Source organism: Durio zibethinus, chromosome 21 (genome assembly GCF_047325235.1).
Source record: "Durio zibethinus cultivar Kanyao isolate XHJ-2024 chromosome 21, ASM4732523v1, whole genome shotgun sequence".
Classification (NCBI taxonomy): domain Eukaryota; kingdom Viridiplantae; phylum Streptophyta; class Magnoliopsida; order Malvales; family Malvaceae; genus Durio; species Durio zibethinus.
In genome coordinates this window covers 6,337,677-6,358,424 of record NC_143182.1, presented here as the reverse complement: position 1 = coordinate 6,358,424, position 20,748 = coordinate 6,337,677, and the positions used below count along the sequence as shown (strand labels likewise).

The 20,748-nt window shown below is 35.2% G+C and overlaps 1 protein-coding gene and 2 pseudogenes across 9 annotated transcripts; 1 reads left to right on the top strand and 2 right to left on the bottom strand.

Annotated features, from left to right (window-relative positions):
• The first annotated feature begins 325 nt into the window (after nt 1–325).
• Nucleotides 326–3,460, top strand: LOC111306425 (fatty-acid-binding protein 1-like; annotated as a pseudogene). Its single transcript, XR_016331731.1, has 6 exons — nt 326–461; nt 908–1,006; nt 1,071–1,437; nt 1,896–2,147; nt 2,544–2,634; nt 3,205–3,460. The product of XR_016331731.1 is annotated as a fatty-acid-binding protein 1-like (transcript).
• A 496-nt stretch (nt 3,461–3,956) lies between these two features.
• Nucleotides 3,957–9,852, bottom strand: LOC111305200 (protein TIME FOR COFFEE). 7 transcript variants are annotated; one of them, XM_022902500.2, is made up of 12 exons: nt 9,484–9,852; nt 9,077–9,385; nt 8,811–8,968; nt 8,404–8,680; nt 7,979–8,318; nt 7,815–7,875; nt 7,616–7,705; nt 7,310–7,532; nt 7,116–7,182; nt 6,940–7,009; nt 6,437–6,826; nt 3,957–6,307 (listed from the first exon to the last, which is right to left on the bottom strand). In XM_022902500.2, the coding sequence occupies exons 1-12, from the start codon at nt 9,578–9,580 to the stop codon at nt 4,589–4,591; spliced, it is 3,801 nt and encodes a 1,266-aa protein (XP_022758235.2). In that variant the 5' UTR covers nt 9,581–9,852; the 3' UTR covers nt 3,957–4,588. The 7 variants fall into 7 exon arrangements, with proteins under 7 accessions (XP_022758235.2, XP_022758236.2, XP_022758239.2 ...); XM_022902501.2 differs by having other exon boundaries at nt 6,940–7,006; XM_022902504.2 differs by having other exon boundaries at nt 7,310–7,529.
• A 6,221-nt stretch (nt 9,853–16,073) lies between these two features.
• Nucleotides 16,074–19,487, bottom strand: LOC111305199 (ribosome-recycling factor, chloroplastic-like; annotated as a pseudogene). Its single transcript, XR_016331382.1, has 8 exons — nt 19,252–19,487; nt 18,800–19,162; nt 18,626–18,721; nt 18,090–18,269; nt 17,696–17,737; nt 17,188–17,244; nt 17,015–17,065; nt 16,074–16,387 (listed from the first exon to the last, which is right to left on the bottom strand). The product of XR_016331382.1 is annotated as a ribosome-recycling factor, chloroplastic-like (transcript).
• Between the last annotated feature and the right edge of the window lie 1,261 nt (nt 19,488–20,748).

Here is a 20,748-nt window from a genome sequence, read left to right as displayed (position 1 = left end):
CCACAAACAAACGAGGTGGTTGAAATGTTTGGTTTTGTCAGCAATAGTTTAAGATATATATATATTATGTTTTAGTTGAAAAAACACCAATAAAAAATGGTAGAAAATAGAATATGAATTAAGGACAAGAAAAACAAAAAAGAAATCGATTTTCCATGGCACACATGGCTTGGTTCAATTTATAATTAGTACACTACTTGTATTTTTCATATGATCAAATCCCTTCTTCTTCCTTGTCTATCTTGAGACAAATAATTAGCCATTCATTACAAATTTTATATAAAAAAAAAAATCCTAAATATATAGTTGTTAGTATTTTTCATGTATGACAAAGTTGGGTTTGGTAAAGTTAAGAAGGGAGCAAGAGCCATTTCTTGGAAAGGACAAGCCGCTGAGAACACCTGGTTTAATTGAGATTTTATCGGTTGTTAGAGTTATAATAAACTACAGTGCGGCTACAAGTTAGCTGAGTTATTGATCCTGATGCTAAAGTTTGGATCCTTTTTGTTTTCAGTTTTTGCTTGTAAAAATTAACAAACCGAATATGGATTATGTTTCAATGATAAGAAGAAAATCATTTTCATTCAAATCTTATTAAATGTGAGCTTCGTCCAATTATATATTGACTTTTTGATTGTTTGTTTGACTTATTTATCCATTATATATATATATATATATAAGATTGATTGATGCATGTAATTCATTAAAAAAAATAGAAGTTGCTAGCTAGGAAGGCTAGTTAAGATTTTGAGTTGGAGACTTAGCCAAACCTGGATCAATTTGCTTTGCCCCAAGGGCTGAATCCAATCAGACAAAGCCTAAAGCCTACTAATGAAATGAGAACCGAAGGACAAAAGTGATAATGGACATGGACTATGGATGTAGAAGTCACTCCTTTGGGTTGAAGGGATAATATCAAAGTTTGACTTATTTGGGCCCTTGGGTCTATCAAGAGGCCCAAAAACCTCTCCTAGTTCACTGTTGACGAACAAACTACCTGATCCAGGTGCAGATCACGTGCCACCTCCTACATATATAATATAAAAGTACCGAAAATTGAAGTACTTAAAATATCGTGTCGCCGCCGTTCTTCTTCTTGTTTTTTCAGCCCACGTTTCTACCTGGCACGCCTCACAGCAGCCAGCGGACCACCAGTCCTCGTCACTTCTCCGCCACATTTGTCCCGCCGGCGGTCTTGGCATTCGTCTCGCAGAACCCCAAGCACTCATTTCTCCAAAATGCGGCGAATTTGCTCTTCCAGAATCACTCTTCTCCTCTTTGGGGCTCGCTTTCTCTTGCTGTTGGCTCTGATCCAGTCGTCGAATCAAAGACCGGAGTTTCTTTTCCTACGGTTCTGTGAAACTCCTTTCGACTTCTCGGAGTTGGGTCGAGGAAAAAGAGCATCTTGGAATTGAAAAACTTCGATGTCTATGCATTTGGTAACTTTATTAGCTACTTTTTTATTCTTTGAAAATTTCTGCTTCTTTTTTATTTTTATGTGATTCTTCATTTCTGTAGATGTACATTGGACCCATTTAGATACTTTGGACTAGAAACATGTTCTGTCCCTTTTGTGGAAGCTTTGTTTATGTTTCTAAATTCTGGAATTCTGGAGTTCTGGATAACTTGCAAGGTTTCAGCTTTCGATTTGCTTTTAAATCCCAGATTTTCATGCAAGAATTTCTAGAATTTAAATGGTGTTTTGGTTATATTATTGCATAAGTGATGTTAATTGTCAAAGTATTGAATCATGGGATACAATAGGTGGCTAGAATGCTTTCGGTACATTTATGGCAACGGCCTATAGAATGTAGATTGAGTTATCCAATCAATTATTTTTAGGGGGAAAAAAAGTTGATTGCAATTTCTTTATGCAGGTAACTTTGTCCTGTTGCTGGTGTTTATGCTAATGGGGATGATTTAAAGAAGCTATTGAGTGAGACATATGGAAATTTATCTGTTTCTGAACTTAAACACAATAAGGATCGCAATAATGATCTTATGGAAGCTGGTATATGCATGACTGTTAGACTTCAGATTATCTAGAGCAAATCGAGCATCCATTCTGTACGTAGTGCTTTTGAAGAGTCAGTTGGAAGCAGACTCCAAAAGTTTGGGGGATCAGATAATTAATAGCTGTTTCAAAGGTGAAGTATGCTTTTAACTATCAACTTCTACCTATTAGTTGGTAAATTTCAGTTGATAAGCTGAAATTAATATGTTTAATTAACATCTTCATACCTTTTTGAAGTTACAAATTAGTCATCATTTTCTGGTGTTTTTAGTGTTGCTTTTGACTCTTGCAGAAATTGCTGTTAAGAATTGATTTACAATATGCTATGCAATAAGTTGTTAAATTGTTGAAATCGACAACCATGAGTCTCTGACTAAGTTTAGACAGCACTGCACTAATTTCCCTTTTTCTTCAATTTTTTTCCTTTTTTACCTGTTTTTAAGCTTCTATAGCCCCAAACTTTCCTACCCCCGTTTCCTGTTTGGCATTTTTTGTTGTTAGTTTGATATCATGTCCAAGTTGATTGCAGGTTCACTTCTCAATTCAAAGATGAATATAAAATACAAGGGGATCTGTGATAGATCTCTCGAGGGAATGAGGCCATATTCTTAAGACAACAAGTAAGATATTCTTGTCTATTTATCTCTAAATTAGAAGTATGAAGCCATCTCTCAATTTTCTGTTCATTTTCTTTTATTCTGTGTGGATTATTCATCTGTTAGTCCAAGTGACCATTATTCCCTCAATTTTTTCATCTACAAAACTGCTATGTTTCTTGATTTACATAATGCAAATTGCAAGACATATATTTCAAACGAGGATCTTGTGGTAAAATATGAGACCTTGGATTAGTACGAAATTGGTTAAAAGGCTGTTTTTGCTTCTGCATTTAAGTATCTTGGTCTCCAAAGGTTACTTTTACTGCATGTGTAAAACCTATGTTACTACTCGGAGGTGAGTGTTGGAGTATGTGTATGTGTCCAGTGGTGAATTTTTCTGTAAGTTTTTCCATATTTTTAGAGGATCGGACCATACCTATGTCTAACGTACATGTATTGGATACAGTACTTAAATGAAAAATCAGCAACATAGAATTAAAAACTACATTTGCTTTATACTTGATTCCATATTATTTTCCACTGCATGAAATGTAATTTTATAGCAATTCTTTTCTTTTCTAAATTTTGTAGTTGATGGGAAAGAGGCAAGAAGTATAGATAGCAAACTCCTTTGTAGATCAATTTTGGACTTGTACATAGGTGAGGATCCATTTCACAGACAAGCCAAAGATTTTCAGGTCAATGCGGCTTCTTTCCAACAGAAGTAGATGAGGAATCATCAAAAGACACTCGAAAGCTTTTTTTATTTCCTCAACTATAGATTTTACGTCATCGAACTGGTTTCTTTAATGCCATTTACATTCATGAAAGATTCTTCCAATTTAAATTTGTTCTTAAAGAGACTGAAACATTTGGTAGCATCATAACCCTCAGTGCTAGATTGTGTGGATTATCAGATTATTGGATATGAAGTGATAAGAATAAGATAAATATGAAGTGAAACGTGGAATTATGGCAGACGCAACAATAAAATAATCCTCAAATGCTTTGAATTTAGACGATCTGCTAATTCAATTGTTCAAGGAAACTTGTGCGAAACCATGACTGCTTTAGGTCAAAGGCCAAATAAGTTTAAAAAATCAAAACAGAGTTTGAAATCTTAAAAACTCATCCAGTCCCGTGTCGAGCATATATGCAAACGAATACAAGGAGCGGTAAAGAAGCAGAAGAATACAAAAAGGCCACGGCCAATAACATCAGTTGCTTCCAGCTCGACAATTTCTACTTTGCTACATTTGAGATTTTTGGGTATCTTTTCTAACTACAAATATCTCTTATGGCCTCCACCCACAATCAATCACAAAAATAATAAGAAATCGGAATAGGGCAAATAGCCAAATGGGCAAGATTAATTTCAAATAAAATAGTTTATGAAACCAGGAATATTGTTTTCTTTGCAAATGATTATCCTATTACACGTCAGCATCACTTAGACCTAATAGACTTAAATAGGACAACCAACCATAAGCCCTGAAATATGGTATTGGTAGGTCCCCACCTTGGTTCAAACTTCAAAACTGTCGGATTAACTATAGCCCCAACCTCCTTTGAACATTATCCTGTCTTCTTCACCAATGACCCCAGCCCCGCCAACTCACATATGCCGATGTAATTGTGATGCTTGGTGGCCGCAACTCCACATGCATTTTGGTCTTAGCATCAATCCGGGGCTGCCTTGTCGGAACAAGTCTGACTTGCAATGAATATTATTGTCCAAGTCCAGCCAACTGCATTTCACATCCAATGCTTAAGCTTCTTTTCTTTGCTCCTCTGATGAATCTGCCAAAAATGATCAAAATCTTTAGTTCCTCCGGCAAAACAAGAACCCACGTGCCTTTCACTTGACATGAAAAGCTTAATCCCCTCAAAATCGTTGTAACGTGTCCTGCGCATTTCCCTTCAAATTCACTAAGGCAGGCAGTGAGAGGGCAATATATTAAATTGCGTCTAAATTTCAATACTTGAGTTCCGAAAGGTGGCTAGGGCATGTGCTCAAGATTGAAGGCACGTTCCTTCCACACACCGGAGAGGATTTCTGGCCATTACCAGCAGAAGAATTCTCGCTCTGTTGTGATTGCAGTGTAGGAACTGATGAGCCAACTTTGCTGCTCGTTGAACTTGTTCTCAAGTTGCCACTGCTTGGTGGAGACCCAACAATCATAGGCGACGCAGACTGACCGCTCGTAGGTATTTCTTGTCCCTGTGGCGATAAGCAGGGCTTGTTATTTACCCCAAATGATATCTGTGTTTGGCCTTGTGGAGGCCTCGATGGTTGCTGGGGAAAATTTTTAACGGCCGAGACATTGGCAGCTGGAGATGCTGGGGTTCTAGCTGAGTTTTTCCACAGGGTTGATTGTGCAGCAGTGGTGTTTTGAGGCACAGTTTGTGGGAATATAGCAGCAATGGAAGATGCAGGCATGGTGTTGGTAGTCTCAGTTTTGCTTCGAGATTGCTGCTGATGTTGTTGCACCACGTGCTGCTTCTGAAGTTGAAGCAGCTGTTGTTGGGAATTTGATGAATTAGCAACAATGGGAGGATTTATGGTTACTGTAGTGGAGGTGATGGAGCGAGAAGGCCAATTTCCAGTGACAGGAGAGGATACAAAGTTCAAAGATCTAGCTGAATTGTCAAAAACATATGTCTGAGAGTTTGTTTTATGTGACTTCCCCGAACTTACCTTTTTTCCATCATCCAGATTGGTTGAACCAGCTCCATTCTTCCCGTCAGATATTTGGTGATTCTTCTGCTGTGCAGCTTGTGGTACAGGTGTAAACTGGTATCCTTGACGAGCCATATCAGGTAGGCTATGAAAGATATTGGGGTTTTGTGCCATTGATGAGAAGTTAAGATTTGAAGCTATGTTGTTTCCAGTGAAAGAGGCAAATGACATGGCAAATGCCTGTTGAGGGACGAGATCAACTCCACCCTTCAAATTTTTCTGTTGTGAAAGCTGCTTCTCGCTGTGATTTCCATTTACACCACCACCACCCATCGTTGCAGAAGGTACCAAGGCAAAGTTAAGCGGCTGATGAGGAAGTGCTGGGTTCTGGCCATAAACACTTTTCTGGGTGTTTGCAGTTGTATTCTCCCCATTCATCTCAGGTTCCATTTTACGAGATTGATTGGATGGAAGCATATTATACTTCTGCAATTGCTGTGAATGCATGCTTGTTGAGCTCAAAAAATTATTGCCACTGACTTGTCCACCCCGTGGCTGCTGACTTTCTGGTTGCTTGTGGGATGATGATGAGCCACTTGATGTGACTGTGTTCTGATAAGCTGGTTGAACCAGCGAATGCGAGTGAGCTTGCTGCTGTTGAAGTTGAGGATGGAACATCTGAGAGGAATAGAAAGATCCATTAAAGAAAGGCAACGCTTGAGTAGGGGTTCCTCCTCTAATTGATGATGGGTTTCCAACAGGAGCAGAAATAGCAAAAGGGTAACCATTGTTCTGTAATATGGTCAAGTACGGAGCTTCATTAGCACCCAAATTTGGGTAATTAAAGCTCACGGCTGCTGCTACTCCCGGTAGCGCTGTAGAGCTAGTCAAAATTCCAGGTGTTGAATTATTAGTCAATGATGCTTTGTTAGTTGAGGTAGCAGATTTAGAAGGCCCAGACTTATTTGCAGTTGCTTGGTGCTGGCTCAAAGGGAATATGAAAGCAGGGCCATTCTGCAATAACATAAAAGAGCACAACTTTGAAAATGAAAAACAAATTGATAGCAATGACGCAACTACAAAAATAACCCCAAAAAATGAATTAGCAAGAATTCTACATTAACTTAAAAAGCATTAACATACCATCAAGTTACCAGCAGGTGCTGGTTGGGAAGCCTGTTCAACCATAACCTGCTTTCTCTGTGCCGTGGCCATGAAATTGGTGCAGTCAGAGCTTTTATCTTTCCTGGCCTTACCCGGGGAGCCCACTGCAACCATACCTTTCTCCTCTGTAGGATTTAGATTAACAACTGGGAAGCTTCTTAGCAACGGATTTTCAAGAATCAAATTTTCTGCAGATGGCGCCACACTGAGATTGTTGGGCTTGGCCCCACATAGAGATGCAGAACCAGTCGCTGCTGGAAAAAAATGGTTCATTTTTGTGAACTGCTGGTGTAATTGTATGTTGCAAGCAATGTAACGATGCATGGCACATCTTTTAGGCTGAGGTTGAGAAAGAAGGAAATGAGGAGGCTGCATATTTCCAACAGAAATTCGTAGTTAATTTAAAACCAAGAAAATATGTAACAAATAGCCTGAGCTATATATTGAAACCTTTGGCCTAGTAAGAAAATCAGTATTCATACCTGTAATGCTGTGGATGATATGGCACTTCCGTCCATGGGCGCAATTGTCTGGAAGGGAGGCATATACCTGCTATATAAATAAAGTTTCTACTTCTTAGAAACCAAATAATATTAACAGCAAAGGGTATTTACCAAAAACAAAATGCAGAACCAGAACAAAAGTCTAGATGGCTTACCCCAGTGGTGGCAGAGCATTTGGCCAGCCAGCAAGGGTGATTGGCACAGACACTGAACTAGATTGGACTGAATAAGAGAAGAGGATCAATCAGTAAACTCACCATATCATAATTAAGTAAACAGAGAGCTAAGTAAACAAATAAAAATCATTGAGCATCACAGTGAGACAAGGCTGAAACATATTAAAAATTACAGGTTTTCTCCACTTTTGGAGTGCCAACTTTAGAGAGATGTTGTTTTTGACCATGTTCAAATTTACAGCAATGACTAGAACTGTCTTGATGCAGCTTCTCCAAATCAAGGTTCAATGAATCTCGCTTCTCCTTAATTGCATCCATCTTCATGTTTTTACTATCTTCTGCTCTCATTTCTTTCTTCACAACCTTTTTTTCATCCTTGGACAAAGTCTCTACCTTCTGAATCAAAAATGAAAGATAAAAAATTTAAGTCCATGAACAAAAATCAGAAGGATAAATCGGTAAAGTTGAAAGGCACTCACCGACTCTATGTCCAGAACCTTGTAGTTAGGATCCGATGTGATATCCATAGGGCTATCCCTTTCCGGGGATGATGCCATAGGAGGAGGAGCCTGTTAGAAATGGGGGCATTACTCATTACTCTTTTTCTTCAGTAATTTGGACAGCAAAATACCAACCGAAGTAATCTAATTGGAATTTTCGACAGAAGGAGATCCTCACCATCAAATCGATCTTGAACTTCTCTTCACGTTGGCTCTCCGCTTTTGTCATGGTCGATATTCTGTGATATCCCATGCCAACAAAATTTTAAAAAAAAAAAAAAAATCAGATATCTTGAAAGCGTTAATCAAAGGAGTAAGAAAGCAAGATTCTTTGATGCTCACACTTTCGTCACAGTGGAATCCTGAAAATTAACATCCAATTTAGCGGATTCCTTTTCAGTCGAAACAGACTTTTCCCTGGTCACAGCTCTATCTACGGAATTTGGTTCTTCAACGGATGGTTTCGAATCTCCCTGCTTAATAGTCACCACGTTCTCCCGTGACTCCATTAACACAGATGCAGTTTCAGCAGCACCCTTATCAAGATTAGACTCAGAAAGTACCGCATTAAATCCTGATATTTGACCCTGTTTTGATGAACAAATTTCCATTTTTGCCGGTTGCTCATTGTCAACTTTCACTGGAATTAGAGAATCCTCAACTTCGAGTTTCTTCTTTGATGCTACAAATGCCAATGATAAAAAAAATTAAAAATAAAAAAGAAGCAAACCATTTTAGCAAAAAGATTGAACGCTGAAAATACCCACCAATGCCAACCAATGGATCCGGCAAAAACGTTGTCTGAGATTGACTCTGTGCAGAGCTTGCAATCTGAGGAGAAGCAGAGATCTTGATATCAGTAGAGAAAACATTTGCATCTTCCGATTCAAGCTTTGACAAAGGATTTCCAGCGCTATCTTCCTTCTTGGAGCTTTGCGATTGCTTCTTCAATCCGTACAGAACCTCTGCGATTTCAATCTCGATATCCTCCTGGACAGAGGACTTGGTCGCCTTTGGAAGCCGAGTCTTAGGTCCATTTGTCTTCTGCAACATCCGGGGAAAAAAAAGACCCAAAAACTCCTCAATCCTCTCAATTTCGTCAAACATTAAAACACATGAAAGAAAGCATTAAAAAACCAAATATATATATATATATATAAACGCAGAAGCTGACCATCTTCTTCCTAACAGAACCATTTGATGAAGACGGTGAAATTCGGTCAGACTCAACGCTCCGACTAGCCGGCGAAATCGAAGCTCGCCGATGGTTTTGTTCCTCCACGAAACCACCATTTCCAGCCACCCAATTCTCATGTGACCTTTTCACTGATGCTAAAAAAAAAAAAAAAAACCCACAAAAGAAAATCAATAAATAACTAAAAAAAATCAGCATCTTTTATATATGTAAATATAGATGATTAAAACCAACAATTTTGATACCTGAGCGAGCTTTTCGGGGTACTGGAAAACTAATCATCTCATCGGTCGCCTTCAAAGGGGGTATTTGTCTGGGAACTCTAGCTGAAGACGAGATTTTACGGTTACTGAGCTGCTCAGTTTCGTAGTCTTCTTCTTCACCAGAACTCTCCTCCGTACTTTCTTCTCCGTCTTCTCTGTTATTGCTTTCTTGTAAAACCACCTTATCTGCTCGCCTACGCTTGCTCCGATTCAACAAATTTTGGTCTCTTTCTCTTTTGCTCGCATTCTCTCTTAACCTCACCGTTTCTTGCATCTCTATCTCTCCATCTTCTGAAAACCCAAGAAAAAAAAAAGAAAAATGATTAAGAAAATAACACAAAACAAATTAAAAATATATATATAGAGAAAAAAATGAAAAAGTTTGAAACCAGATGAATCTCGGAGATTATTGCTTCTTTGACGACGTCTAGGCAATCCATTTGACGGAGCAAGGTTCGATCTTCTTGCTTCTCTGTTTCTCTCCATAATATACTTTTCGATTAAATCTAAAAAATAAACAATATTCCGACGAGATAGCCAGCCGTTTGGCAATTCACCATAGTTTCCGGCGAATAAAATGTTGAAACTTCAGATTTGAATTTCTTTACTGTAAAGAATCGATAGAGAAAAGTAAAAGAGAAAAAAAAAATCTAAGAAGAGAAACCAATTGTGTTTGCTGCCAAGGAAGTTCACCGTTTTCTCTCTTCTCCGCTTTTTCAACTGGCTTTTTGTTTTCTGTTCTTTTTGTGCTCAAAATCTCAATCTCTATCGCTTCATTTTTTATTTATATTTTTATTGTTGTTCATTCACTCACGGAAACCTACTTCAGAGCTAGCCTTGACGGCCCAGATTTCTCCTTCGGGTAAATGGGTTGATCTCTAGTATTCACTCTTTTAAAAATCGGACGGTCGTGATTTGCAGATGCCAACATGGCAGAAACGTCATTTTCTGACGGAATATAGCCAATGCCCATTAACTCGCCACGTGTCAGGCTTATTTATATCTTTCTTTTATCTTCAGGGGCTCACTTTCTACAATATCAATCACAATCTATCCCCACGCGTTTGTCTGGCGCGTGCGGAAACAATGTCGACATATCCACCAAAAGAGTTTTCTCTACATTTTCATCTGGTGGATCCCACTCATAAAGCACACTTGTCGACTGTTCATTCGCCAACTCCACTCAAACGAAATATCTCCCTTTCCTTTCCCGTACAGTCCACAGAGAAGCTGATGTCGCCGGTTGCCCGTATTTTAGATTATTTCAGTGGATTGTACTGTCCACAAAAGGCGCAGATCAGTCACGTGGGACTTGGTGGGGCCCGAAATGACTGCTCCAGTCGGTCAAATTCTTTGAGGTGGGATCCACAAAGAAATTAAGGGTCGAGATTTATTAAGTGCGGGTAGGAAAACAGAATCCGTTGGATTGGAATCCGACGTGGCTTTCGCTTGGGTTTAAGTAACCAGCACCTTAAAAAAGCGAGTCTGACCTGGCACGCAACATTCAATAACTTCTGTAAAATCGGACGGTCTCAGATGCTTTGGCAGCAGAGTGCACAGAACTCGTGTCGCGATCATTGAAGTTGCGAGAATGGCGGGTCCCGAGTGGGGTTTTAGTTTACCTGGCATCTCTGCATGACGTCACCGATAATGGAGGGGTAAGCAGGAAATGATAACCTGCGCTCGACTCTATCATAACATGTCAGAGGACGCTTTTTATAATTGTCAAAAGTGATATAGGTCGAGGTTGTACTCGCGTTGGGACAGGCAGGATTGTTGGGCAAGGAAAAAGTGTGTGTCTAAAATGGCGAGTATAAAAGCGGCAGCGAGTGGGAGTCGTGAAGTACACGTGGAAAATAGGCCACGATCCAAGGCAGCAATCACGACAGTAGGGGGCGTTGTTCTTTAGCTATAACTGCTCATGGCCTCGGATCTCGTTTTTGCCACAGCCGCTCCACGAATATGACATTCTAGCTTTTTTTTCCTTAAATATACTGGTATTTTTCATGTTAAATGACCTGAAATTCACATAGTTGCTACAAAATTAATTTTGCAAAAACATTTAAATAAATCAACTCTATTAGTGGTAATTTAAATTTGTCTTATGAAATAGTTAGATTTAAATTTTATTTTGAATGAATTGAATTCAAATTTTTAAATGAATATCCAACTAAACTTTTGAATCAATCATCAATTGATATAATATTAAAATTAATATTTAAAATTATAAATTTGAATGAGTTGGTATACATTAATTTTTTAGACAAATGTAAATATAAGAGTTCAAAAGTAAATTAATTTTTTTTTAATTATAATGAATAAATTAAGACTTAAAAATTTTAAAAGAAAACGTATACGTTACTAATTTAAGTCACCAAACAAGATAATTAAATTTTTTTTATATAAGAGTACTTAACACTTATGATTTATCAATTAGTATATGAAATAAGTAACAATCAATAATCATGTGAAACATTTGTAAAATATTTAACTAATCCATATTTAATTTTTAATAATTTCAAATTAAAAAATATATATAAGCATCTTCATCGGTCAATTAAAAATAAATATCCATTAGAATATGCTGACTGAATATACAAATTTAAAATAATCCTCTACATAACCTCTTATTCCTCTAAGCCAACTCATATTTTAAAATCCATTATTTTATTTTTATTAAATTTCTTGTCTTTGACAGATTACTCCTTCAATTTGCACATAAAAAAAAAAAATGTAGGCTGTTCCCCTTTTTAAAATTCCAATATAAAAACATGGATTAAATAAAAGGGAATCATTCAACTCTGCCGAAAAAAGAAAATGAGATAATTTTTTATATAAATATTTTATAAAAAAAAATCGCAATATTAATTTCTCAAGTTTGTTAAAAATATAGTAATATTCAAACCACAAATTCAAAATCCATGATGCAACAATCAACCATTTTTTTTATATATGCCAATGAAAAGGCGGTGAGTATAATATTTTATGCCAAAGCAAATCCTTATTTTACAAAAAAAAAGAAATCAAAGTAGACCAGAATACTTTATTCTATGTTGATGGCTTTGCACGGTACCTTATTTAAAGTTTATAAAAAATCTAATCCCTCTTTTAAATTATTCTTATTACAATTAAAAAAGTAATAAAAGCATGCTTCTTTGGCTTTTTCAATGCTTTGTGTTTCTAACAATAATAGTATAATAATAAAATAAAAATAAACCTTGGAAAAGGAATCCACCTACTTTCCACTTGCCCAAATTCAAAATTAATAATATAAAATATTGTAAACACCTTAAAAAATTATTTGTTTGGCCACAAAAGAAAAGACTTCAAACTAAAACATTATTAAAAACACTAAAAAAATAATTTTTCATGAATCCGCTTAAAAAATTATTGATAATACTCAAATGAGATTAAAAAATAAAAATCTCATAATCTATATCAAAGCCATGTAAAAAAAAAATTTTTTGATCTAAGCTATAAAATAAAACAAAGTTTATGCACAAATTTCATCTTATCATCTATTTTGATGATTTGTTTTGGCCTTTGGGTTAAGCCCTAACCCACGTGATTATTATACGCGCATTTCGACATTTTTATACTAAATTATACCCTCATTTGATCCTTAGTCTAGCAAACATTTTATTGTAAATTGACTTAAGCTTGCTTTTGTCATATTTAATGGACATGCACGACTATAAACAATAAGACTATAATATATCGGTTGATAGAGACAAGTCCTTTCATCCCACTAAAAAATAATTAAAAAATGAAATCTAGATTATCAATTTAATTATAAAATAATTTTGGATCCAACTGGGTTCAACAGACAAAAATAGGAAACATATTTTTGTCTTGACGGATTTGTCAATATAGCGAGTATTTTTTTTTATTATTATTTTGTTTGTTATTCCAAGAGAGGTTTGGGGAAGGTGCAAGCTTGATATTTTTTAAAAAATAATAGTAATAAAAGAGTCTACATTAAACTATTAGTCTTTTCTTTAATTGTATACTTTTAACTGGTTGTAGTTGGGTTGGGGTTGGAGGAGACTATGAGTTGTTTTTATGAGTTTTAATATAGAATAGTACATAGTGCCAGAATTTATATATGATGGACATGGTTTCCTTTTGTGCAAGAGAAGCAATAATTTAAGGAGATGAAGAGAGAAAAATTATAAATATTTGGAATCGAATTTAATCTTATAAAAAATTATGCAAATTTTTTAGATGAAAGTATATTATTTATAATTAATTAATAATAATTCAATCTGATTTATAGTATATAAAAAATTATATAAATTCCACATTAAATTATTTATTATAATTAATTATTTGTAATATCATAATAAAATAAATTATAGATGAAATGTTTTCATTTTAAATTAATTTTTAAAATTGGATGGCATGATTTTTAAATGTAGTATGAGAATTAAGAACAGATTAGTATGTTAGAGTGGAATTAAAATAAGAAAAGAATTTGAATTTTCAAACATTATAAATGCATTTTTAAGGAAAATGGAAAAACTTTTGGTCATTTGGGAAAAAAAGTTGAAGAATTTAGAATGTTTGAAAAATATGGGTTGTGGGAAGAGAAATGATGTTTCGCCTTGAAGTAGTGTGAGCTGAACAGGCAAACAGGCCCTTTTCTAACCAAATGATTTCGGCAAGGAGTGCAAGACAATGTCCTTTTCTATGTTTCTTTCTCATCAGATTCTGGGTCCCATAGCCCAAAACATTTCAAAATATTGATTCTGACAAGGTCCAGTGACCCTTTTTTTTTTTTTTTTTCTAATAACTTTCCCTTTTACTTTTTTATTGAACAGCCAAGATGAAGAAAATCATGAACGGAACATGGGATTTAGCGGAGTGATTTTATATATAGTCAATTTTAAGGGTTGATATCAAATACCAGTAAATAGATAGTTGAAATCGCAACACGTAAAATTTTTCTTTTATTCTCGAGATCGTGATTTTTTTATATTAAAAAAAAAAACTCTCCTTTTTTTATAATAGCAAAAATAAATAAATGTGAACTGCTATTTAATAATAATGCAAACCTTTAAAGTTTTTTTTTTTTTTTTTTTTTAGTTCAGGAGAGGACATAACTTTTATAAGAAAAAATTTTAAAATTTTTGCTTGTAGAAATAACAATTCTAAATAGGTAACCGACTATTTTCAAGTGAAAATTTTTATAGGGCAAACTTTAATATTTGCTTTTAGGTTGCAATGTAACGAAGAAACATTTGGTTAACTCATAAATCATTTTTGCTTAGTAGGGTAGGTGAAACCGTTGGAAAGTGGGGCCAAGATAGCTTTTCCCCAACTAAAGTTTTCAAGGATTTATGTAGAGAGTTGAGGTCTCTTAGATCTTATTTCACAAGATGGAAGTCGACTTTTCTATATAACATCACTTAAAAGCAATGAGAATGAGGGTGATGAGTAATGATGGCATTAAAGATTAGTCTTTTTTATTTTGGGATACAAATATAGAAGAGAACGGGCATATGGTTTGCCAAACTTAAAGTTAACAAAAGCAACTTATCTTCTTTTTTCCGGATGCGATCTAGTTGGACCATGAATTGAATAAGAAAATGATAAAGGAACCAGAGAAAATGATAAGAAAGAAAGAAACTATCTTGGATTAAAAGGAACCGATGCTAGTGGTCCTGGGATAGATACTATTTTTTTTTCATGAGGTAATTTTATCTCCTACTTGTTGGAAGTATCCAAGAAATTGTTTATGTAAGACAGCTTTAGAAAATTACATGGAAAAAGTTGGAAAATTACAATGATCCGTATGGGCATTATGCAATAACTAACGACATCCTGGACGCCTGGAGAGATGTTAACGAGCCAGTTCTTTCAGTAGAGGTCGCGAACCTGCATCGTCTATGGTATTGCAACAAGGATGGATGGAATTGGATGACGAAACTAGTCCTAGTAGTAACAATGGCAGTTTGTGCTGTTGATACAACTCTCTAAGAGTCATGAGTTCTGTTCATTAGGGATGGTAAAAGAATGGGTGCATAATTTGCACATCGGGTTGGTGGACAACTGGGGAGAGACAGGTTCTTGGTGCAATAAAAGCAATCCTTGAAGATCTTTTTGTTCAAAGCGAGAAAAATTGATCCATAGTAAAGATATTATAAAACCTCACTTTTTGTGCAGGATGCAGAAAACCGCAAACTTTTAAATCTCACCTGCTTCCACAACTAAAAAATAAAGCACATGCATTTGTACCGGGAAAATAGTGGTTGTAGTAGTAGCACTAGGGTTTAAGACATTGGTTATGATACAGCATCAAAACATTTTGAAGCGCACAACATTGTCAAACTTGGGCCAAATGCTGGTCCACAAATTTCCCATACTTTGTGGATCAAAAAACAAAACGAAGACCAGTGATGTAGCTAGTTATACACCACATGAAAATCAGATAGCTTTAATCTGATATGAACAGCAATTCTATCGCAAAGAGCAAGAATGTGTAGGGCAAATGCACCGTCTCTTCAGAAGGATTCAAGAAGTCAATTCACATTAAAACTTTCTAAACCAAAATTGTCAAACTAGGGCGCTGGTCCACATATTTGCCATTTGACTTTCTACGTCAAAACAGAACAAAGGCTAAGAATCTTGGCTAGTTATGCAGCACAGAGTTCTCAGATCAGATGGCTTTAAAATCACCAAGGACCACGATAATTGGAAACGGACAAACTGTACAGGGCTAACAATCTTAATAAGAACGTGTTTATGTTTGATGTCCAGCCACGACAGTATGGATGGATGCCATCAATGAATCTGGAAAAAGAGTTGTAAAGATTATTATACATGCATTCAACTTTTAAAACAGAAGTCATGGATTTTGATTTTTCCATTTCTTTCAAAACAAGATATCTACCCAATAACACAAGAATTTTCAAAATGCTCTTTTGTGGGTAAGGTATAGACAATATGCACCACAAGTTTCCACCCGCCCACCAAAAAGTAAAGAAAACAAAGAACTAATTTTTCTGTCTCAATAGAAAAGGAAGCTCAACGCTTTACATCTTTCTACAAACAATCACTAGACCGTCAACAACTCCAGAAAGACAAGCAAAAGGAAGATAAACATGTGTAAGACATCAAAGTATTACAAGAGCATTAGGTCAAATTTGAAGCAAAAGAGAATGGCAAAAATAGTGGACTCGTTTTTCTTTGAGCAAAAAAGAAAACAAATGGACTTGTTTTTTTGACAAGGGATACCTTCTCTTTCTGCTTGTAGAGGCTATCAATCTTCTTCACATACTCATCTGTAAGTTTCTGCGTCAAGAACAAGATTTCACAAACTAAAAGGGAATATGCAACCCACCAAATTGACTTGTTTATCAGAATAGAAATCTACATGCATGAGTGCGTACACACCAATGCAAAAACACATATATTGAAGATATAGAGTTATAGGCAGAAAAGAGATTAAAGAAAATAAGAAGCCTCTATAGTCTATACCTCAAGGGTTGCCTCCAAAATAGGGGGTTTTCAGGGATTCAGAGTTAGTGTAAAGAGGGAGTTTGGTCCATAATAAATTTTCTCCATTTAGGAAGGTAAAGCAACACTGTCCAATAAGTTATTGCAAACATCAAGGAACCAGGAATTTGGTTAAATAAATGGCTGAAACCAAATTTCCATAAAACCAGAACACTTTGGTCACACCTTTTACACGAAATTATAAAAAAAAAAAAGTAGTGACAGTACCCCATATATTATGGATCACCTCAGCACTTGATCCAAGCCATTGGGTGCTAATTTCATGACGAACATGCAATTGCATACTATGTTCTACCTTATAGTGACAAAAGCACTTCTTCCCTTGATTCTGTTTGCAAGAGAGAGAGAGAGAGAGAGAGAGAGAGATCAAAATGAAGGTAAAGAGGATAAATCTCAAGTCACCTGCAAATCACTTGATAAGTCCTTCACATTGTCTTCAGAAAGCTTTTTCTCCTGGATAAAATCGAAAAAAACAATGCCAACAAAAGGTGATTCAACAAACATGAGCCAGGGAAAAGAAAGCAAAGACACGTGAATCAAAAGTAAAGGGGAGGGAAGGCCGGCAAGATACAAGCCTTCTCAAGCTTTTCATAGGCTTTAAGGGCATCTCTTCTTACATTCCTCACTGCCACGTATAAAGAGTTGATCAACAAAGATGATTCAAGTAAATGAAGGACCATAATTTAGTCTATAACCACCATAAATCAAATATTAACCCAACAAATGAAAATTTAGAGTGCAAGTGCTTAGATATTCATGTGGTAACACAAGTAAACCTTAGCACTTCCACGTTCTAGGAAATAATTCTAAGTACTTACGGGTTTTATCCCCTCAATCAAATTTAAAGGTTCTTGACCAAGACAACCAAATTATAGGTTGAATATTTAGACTCCACATCATTGATGCTTTTATACTTGCTTCTTGCTTAAAGAATATACTCTTTTTAGGATCATTCAGAATACATGAATCTGGAGCTTAAATATCCAGACTTTTTTTTTTTTCTGAGAGAGAGTGTCCAATGACAAAATTAAGAATCAACTGTAGTGTCTGAAATTCAAACCCAAATCACAAAAGTTTAAGTACCTTCCCTTGTTCAGCTTGTTTGGCCACAACTTTTGACAATTCCTGCAATTATGTAAAATATAAAGAAAACCAATAATCGAACTTTATTAAAATTTCTAGAAGTATGTATTCAAGAAACCTTGCTGAGCACATCTTAAGAAAATAAAATATCCCCAAATACTTGCAAATTAAGTCTACCTCTAATACTGTCATTTCATTTAGTGACAAAAGAGTGCCTTGCCAACACCTTTCTTAGGAATATCCAACAAAATTTTCCAATGGGCTAATAACATTTGCAAACTCTATGCAAAGTAGCTAAATAAAGATTCCATGTGTAAATAACTCTGCTTTTTATTTGCTATGCCTTTTCAAAAAAGCAAGTTCTGAAAGTCCTCAATTCTTAACTGTATGCCACATGTATTGCAGAAGATGAATCATGCAGACTACATAAATTTACAAATTAACCTGAACTAATGACCATCTTTGGTTTACTATACCTGGATTTGTCATAGGATTGAATCAACAGAGAACTTGAATCAGGTGTAATTATTTGGGCAATACTCTTTAAGCTGACTGGAGTTCCATAATATTCCACCTAAAACAGCAAACTATTAAATCTTTCCGAGAAAAAGATGATATTTTAGTTTTAGAACAAATTAGCAACCTTTGGTGAGCCAACAGACATCAACATAACGTTTTAAGATCCATTTCTCATCTGACAGACATAAATATTATTAGTTGTACACACTAATGAATATTAAGCAAGCAATTCTGTCTTTCTCGGACCAGCCTGAAATTGAATGCCGGGAAGTCAATCTTATAATCAACAAATTCGATATATTTTATACTATGTCCTAAACATGGTGTTCGCATACCAGTTTCTCACAAGCTTGTTCACATAATATCCCATAATCCCAAATGAACCATGTGAACCAGTACGAAAACTCATACCTCAACTTTGTCAAGCATTACTGGGTTTGCCCTCCCTGTTCTAATGGAATTGAAATTAGTTCGAACTGCCTCAATTGTCTTCTCCATTCTTGCTTTCTGATAAAAACAAAATAATATTCCCTTTCTGTTAAAAAAAAATCCCCTTGCTTTACTTGAATTTATAAAGAAACTCACTGCATCTTTCTCAATGGAAGATTTCTCTGCTTCGATTTCTTCAATGGTTGCACACCTCACAATTCCAACTCTCCACGTTCCAAAACAATAAACATATTTCAAAAAACCCAAAAATGAAAAAGAAAGAAAAACCCACAGAAATTCTATCTTAGAAATTCGCTGCAGCATTTCTTCCAACACATAGAAAGTTATTTTTATAAACGAACTTGCCTCTTACGTAGCAAATGTTTAACAATAACGGGTTTGCCACATAATTTAATGGCGTCGTGATGAAACCTGCCGTAGTATGCAGCTGAGCTCCACGAGTACACATTAACATTGCTGGAGCGGCACTTCACGCAATCGAATCCTTCTGGAAACAACCTGTAGGCGGAAAACTTGTCTCGTTAACTGACAATGCTCTAAAAAGAAAACACTAAAAAATGAAGTGAAGTGAAGAATTAAGAGAGAACCCGAAGGGGAGAACAAGGATTTGGGAGTATTAGGATTGGGCCAGAAAATAGACCGAACGGGGGTCGTTGAAGAAACGAGCGCCACCATTTGATAGCAGAAAACGGCTGTGGATTTTGTTGAGAACTGTGTCATGGGTTCTCAACGAGTTCAGAAAGGAGGGAAGGGCGTGGGGATGTGGATAAGAGCACTTCCGGCTTGGGGTCTTGTTTGATTGCAATGGTACGTTTGTTCTGCGCGGAATTCGGTTTTATCACAAAATCTATTTTCAGGTGTGGGCCGGGGAAAAGTCTGTGGGTTGGATACGCCATTCTAATCCATCATGGGCCCAGCAATGTTCACAGGTAAGGAGTTAGGTTCGCAATATAAGCCCATTTACATATCCTGCCAGTGTTTTTTTTTTTTTCTGAGATCTTCCGGAGTTTGATAATTATTTTTTATTTTGATTAATCTAGAATTAAGTCAGATTGAACCTTGTAAATAGAGTAAACTCTTTTAAATCTATTTTTTTCATTCATAAAACTTGAAATCAATACCTTATTTAAGAGAAATTAAATTCTTTATCACTCAAACTAACAAATATTAATATATCAGTGTTATGTATGTATTTATATGATACTTCAATTAAATAAATGCATCTATGTAAATATGTATATGGTAATTTAGTAGTAATTAATCAAAGAAAATGATTAATAATTAATGATTTTGTTTATTTTTTTAATTTGTTGGTAATAATAAAGGCAAAATTACTAGCACACATGCATGCCATTGCCCTTTTAACATATCGAGATCATCATGTCGCTTTTAACTCTTGCTATAGTTGTCAAGTATGTGCGCACAATCATGTGATTGATAAAAGCTCTTTGCATATTGAATATATTATTTTTGCACTACTAACAGCGTAGTTGGTAAAATTTACAATGTGTCTAGCAAATGGTTACAGGTAAGTAACAAATTTAACATTTTTATTTATGTAAGTGGTTTAAATTTATCATTAATCTTTGAATTAGTATAATTTTATCATTATATTTTTAATTTCAAAACAAATGTATTATTATACTTTTTTATTTTGAAGTGAAATTGGTCAAAATTTAAGCGTTGATAAATATTTCATAAAATATTTCCTATAGAAATTGTTTTATAATTAAAAAAAAAAAATCTTGAAACTAACATGACAGAAAAAGTAAGATCAACCCAAAAAGTATGATGTGATATTATGTTTAGTAAAAAATACATTATAAAAAAAATAAAAAAGAAGAAAAGTTCTGATTGTGTGATATAATATTTAGTATAAAATGTTATGATAAAATAAGAAAAAAATTACAAAATGAAAATTTTGGATTTTAGTTTAATAGTTGTTTTTTTTTTTCTTTTCATATAATTTTAAAATTATTTTCTAACTGTAGAACTCATTTTTTATTGGCAAAAAAAAAATGTAAGAAGTGTTGCTAGAGTAAAATTGTTTTAAAAATACTATAAAGAGAATTTAAAATAGCGTT

Bases quoted from the DNA above. Each gene is read 5' to 3' on its own strand.
- LOC111305200 (XM_022902500.2), bottom strand. From the start codon at position 9,580: ATGGAGAGAAACAGAGAAGCAAGAAGATCGAACCTTGCTCCGTCAAAT. The intron at 7,706-7,814 runs GTGAGGATCTCC...CATTTCTAACAG, and splicing joins AGTTCAAGATCGATTTGATG to GCTCCTCCTCCTATGGCATC. The intron at 7,010-7,115 runs GTAAGCCATCTA...TTATTTATATAG, and splicing joins AATGCTCTGCCACCACTGGG to CAGGTATATGCCTCCCTTCC.